This window comes from Lineus longissimus, chromosome 2 (assembly GCF_910592395.1).
Source record: "Lineus longissimus chromosome 2, tnLinLong1.2, whole genome shotgun sequence".
In the NCBI taxonomy this organism is placed as follows: domain Eukaryota; kingdom Metazoa; phylum Nemertea; class Pilidiophora; order Heteronemertea; family Lineidae; genus Lineus; species Lineus longissimus.
The window spans coordinates 3,192,175-3,196,765 of NC_088309.1; the positions used below are offsets into that span (position 1 = coordinate 3,192,175).

Sequence of the window (4,591 nt, forward strand, 5' to 3'; positions counted from 1 at the left end):
GGTTTTCTTTTCCTCTTGCAACACCTTTGCAAGATTACTTATTCTCATTATCAGAAGGGGGATACGTCCGGACGACTGATAGCTTGTATTTAGCTGTTAGTGTGCAATATGGAAGTGGCAGCATCTAGGGACAATCTCTATCACTTGACGATCTATCCAATCCCCATCTCGACCCACACACACACACGCACATGATGTGTCGCCATCAATAAGTGCCACTCCATGAGAAAATATTCAACTCGGCCCTTGTTCTTGGGAGTTGCTCCCTGAAAAGTCTCTGAGGTGGGATGCCAATATGATTCTCTCCACTTTCCACTTGGATGGGGGGTCTTGCCCCTGCACATTTGCCAGGTACAAGCAGGGAGGCGATCTGATGAGAAGGCCAGAATATACATGTAGCACACTAGACCCAGTACCTACATGGGAAGACAGGATCTTGGAACTCGTGGGATGGTCCTTGGTTGTGAGAAATGGTGGACAAAGCTGTTCACAAGAAGATTCAGTTGTATCAAACCCAGTGGTGTCCAGTCCGTCGTCTTGTCAAGAACATAGCCCACGCCTCGGAACGGTCGAGACTGCATGCATTTTCAGTTACATGTACATGTGTCCTCTGTTCTCGGACTGTCTTCCAAGACTGGACAATTATGAATGGTCGAGTTAACATCAGTCCAGGGACCATTTGTCACATCCCTTCTTCATCAGTTGGTGTGCTGTGGTCATCTTTAATGCCGGGGGTATCTATTGTGGCCGGTAATCAGTGAATATGAGTTGCCATCTTGCAAGGGGACCCAGCCCAGTCTTTTAGAGGTCAGCGATAAAATTAAAAGTGAACAAGACTTTGTTAAACATTTGTATTATCATTATGATTTTATTCATTCATTGTTGCATAATAACCGATGACACCCAAGTTTGTAAGCAACAATAATAGCACTTTTTTAATTGAGTGATACAAGGAAGGACTGCAAACTATTTCACAGGAGACATTTGTCCAGGATATTAACAGAAGACATCATGCCCGAAATAACATCACCATCATCACAGCAATGTTTTCTGACAACACCAGTTCAACAATGCATGGCTTCAGATAGAATAAGGAATGCGTCATACCCTACCGGACCCTTCAATCTCCATGAACAGAACATACATTGAATATGGCAATGGCCATTTCTATCTGTCAAGACACAATGATTTTAATGACACAACCCACAAAGATGAGAGATGATCCTTCATCTTAAAGCACCTCGGCCCTAGGTTATGGCAGAGTTAAATAAGAGTCAAACCACACAACAGTTGGTCTGCTAGTGTCATTAGTCCTTTTCAGCCTCTTGTAACGTCAGGTCCCTCGCCACTTGGAAAGCAGCCACTAATGAGCTCAGCTGAATTTTTTCATTTGTCCCCACTGCAAGACGATATCTGAAAAGAAAGAGAAGGAAGTTTGAATTATTTACCTCCATAAGTACATTAGATTCCTTTGAATAAAGCCTAATGCCTAAAACATGTATGATGTTTTAAACCTGAGAACATTGCTTCATAAACTTACTCAATATCAGCCATCTTTTCCAGCAGGAGGATACGCACATGATTTGGAAAGTCAACTAGAAAAAGAAAAATATGACATTTATCAATGGAAAAGGTATTTGAAAGAAAATTGCCTTTAATATTGTACACTGGATGCAAGAGTATTTCTATAAACCCAAAGGTGTTCAGATGATCTGGAGATGGAAAGACGTCAATGCCTCGGATGCTAATATAACTCACAACAGACTACCAGCTTGCGATCACATGATGTATAATACCCTGGTCTCCAATTATGCAGTGACGAAAGTTGTCCAGCGGTCTCCAACACACCATACACATGTACGTACTTACTTTTATGGACATAAACATGGATCTCAGATAAAATATCCTGTAAAGCATAACCCTTTGTTGTTTTTAAATTTAAGATATCTGAAGATCTGTCAAGGAAATTATCTCCATCACTGCTTAACATCCAATAATCCATGGTTCGATGACTTGCTCATTTTCAAAAATAGTTATCTGCATTTCTAGAAGTGACTCTTTCGAAGGAACTGCACAAGCAATTTGCATCCATATTTCAGAGTAAAGGATACTATTGTAAGCAGACGTAAAGTCCTCATTCAGCATCCAAGTTAAGATGTTTTCAATGTCCCGTCGCAATGGGTGACCGACACATAGGTAGACGTTTTCCTCATCCACCAAGTCATGGCCCATGGACGTACTCTGTAATAAATTGAAAGCGATACTGATAATTTTAAACAACATAGCAGTTAACCCTTTCTGCAAGAGATTTTGCCCAGTTTTGACAGCATTAGAAAATGGACCAGGATCATTCTCCCAAGTAATGATGGTACAGCTAGTTATATTGACTTCTTTAAACCCTCCAACCAACAAACCCAGGCCTAACTTGTACATCCTAAGAAACTGATCAGGTCAGGGTCCCTTTGGGATTGACGCGTTTGCCAGTCAAGAGGTGAAAGCCAAGATGATAAATTTGGGACCAATGAGCCAATAAACCATTGACCTTGTCTTCCTGACTCACCTGTAGGATATTCAATGACTTTCTCATATCACCATCTGCTAAAGTTACAACTGCCTTCAGACCATCAGGGGTAACATTTATACTGAAAACAGAGGATAGGCTTTAGTTTAAGAAAACAATTAGAACATTCTGCCCCAGTTAGAAAAGCATCACCTACCTCATTGCATGTGCACAAAGTTTTTGGTAGTACTCATCAATTTGCTGATCACCATTCACTTTTGTAGAGAGTTAGTATGGGACATGATCTATTACAGCTGAAATGTTAGGAAATAGCATCTTCAGGATTCCAGATTTTAACTTTTCAATTCTATGAAGGGGTACCTTCTCCTTCTCAGAGACTTTTTAATTCTTATGCGCATTCAGATCCCCCCTCTGCTTGGAATCCTGGACACAAACTTATATGATAACTTACTTCTCTGCACTTATGACATGTTCAATCCTCGGTACCATCTGATCCGTGGAGAGTGGTCCAAATCTGAATCTAGTGCATCTGGACTGAATGGCGGGAATGATCTTCGAAAGGTAGTTACAGATCAGACAGAATCGAGTGTTCTCCGTGTATTTTTCAATGACCCTCCTGAGAGCATTCTGAGCATCCCGCGTCATAGCATCTGCTTCATCCAAGATGACCAATTTGAAACCGGATCTGAATATTGTCCTTGTACTTGCAAATCCAAGTACTGGTCCTCGTACTATACCAATACCACGGTCATCGGAGGCATTTAACTGTCAAAAAAAGATAATTTTGATGAGGCAATAGTGATATGCAGCCAGCCTGGCATATGACTACTTTGTGACTTATGCAAATATCAACTGCTACACAGTCACCCATTCGGTACAGTGGCCTACAACCTGTTGCTGTTAGCAACATATTACCACAATGGACATTGTCAATGGAGACAGTTGTGATGTCATTCTCGGGCCGAGTGTCAGTCAAGATCTACTTTTTACCTCAAGTGTCATAGATCCAAACTCCTTTGGAGAATAAATCTGCTTGGCTACGGCTAGGATTGTACTTGTCTTGCCAGTTCCCGGTGGGCCATAGAACAGCAGGTGAGGTAGACGATCTTCCTTCAAAAATCGACTGACTGAAAGAGACAAAAAATATCTCAATTTTTTCTTTGAAATTAATTTATCAATTTTCTACCACTCTTCTTGCTGGCCTTAGCTACTTTAAGTGAGGAAGGAACCGAACGAATATTTGTTTTTTAGTTCAGTTTCTGTGGAGTGGCAGGACTTACTTGTGTTGATGATATCCGTGTGAGATATCAACTCATCCAGTTGATTTGGTCGATATTTCTCAACCCTGAAATTAAAAAGACCTTATTTATTTCACAGCAAGCTCTTTCGAACATAGACAAGAGGGTCTACTTGGGGACGAATAATTGGACATAGTACCTCTCATACCATTCGCCATTGCCATATTGACAAATCAGTCTGCGTTACTCACTCACACACATGATATGATTGCGAAGAGGACGTGCACTGGCAAGAAGAGCACTTCACTAGTACAATGACTTCATCAATGGCGAATTTGCACTAAAATTTGTGTCGACTCTCTTGGAATTGAGTCTGAAGTACAGTCTATCAAAACTGTAGGTTATCGATTAAAGGACTCTGATTCAGGGAGGGATTAAATTTACTGTTACACTGCACCACCACCAAGTCCAGACTGGACTTCATCAATATTCTGTTGCAACAGAAGAAGACAGTTATATTTTACCGAAAATTAAGTAACACAGCAGTAGTTCAAGTTTTAATGAAGTTTTCTATCACATGCTTTTAAAAATCGAATAATTGAAAAGCGGTGTATTATCTGATTTATACCATGGTAAATTCACTTGTTTTGCTTTCTCAGCCATTTTGCAAATTTCGCGGGAGTTTATATTCTCGGATCTAGGCTGATATAAATTCTTGTGCGTACATCGTAGTGTTCGAAATATTTCCTCAATAGCTGGAACCGAGGTAAAGGTGCTTCTCGCCAAGTTCTCGCGACGAATCCCGAATTGTTTGACTTTCAATATGGCTACT

General features: G+C 40.7%; 1 protein-coding gene across 1 annotated transcript; it reads right to left on the reverse strand.

Annotated features, from left to right (window-relative positions):
• Positions 1-860: 860 nt before the first annotated feature.
• On the reverse strand, positions 861-4,427 carry LOC135483525 (replication factor C subunit 5-like). The gene is made up of 9 exons (XM_064764489.1): positions 4,388-4,427; positions 3,802-3,866; positions 3,512-3,648; positions 2,973-3,286; positions 2,561-2,642; positions 2,112-2,241; positions 1,870-1,947; positions 1,541-1,595; positions 861-1,413 (listed from the first exon to the last, which is right to left on the reverse strand). The coding sequence occupies exons 1-9, from the start codon at positions 4,420-4,422 to the stop codon at positions 1,308-1,310; spliced, it is 1,002 nt and encodes a 333-aa protein (XP_064620559.1). The 5' UTR covers positions 4,423-4,427; the 3' UTR covers positions 861-1,307.
• Between the last annotated feature and the right edge of the window lie 164 nt (positions 4,428-4,591).

Bases quoted from the DNA above. Each gene is read 5' to 3' on its own strand.
- LOC135483525 (XM_064764489.1), bottom strand. From the start codon at position 4,422: ATGGCTGAGAAAGCAAAACAAGTGAATTTACCATG. The intron at 3,287-3,511 runs GTAAAAAGTAGA...TTTTTTTGACAG, and splicing joins TTGGATCTATGACACTTGAG to TTAAATGCCTCCGATGACCG. The intron at 1,414-1,540 runs GTAAGTTTATGA...CTTTCTTTTCAG, and splicing joins GAAAAGATGGCTGATATTGA to ATATCGTCTTGCAGTGGGGA.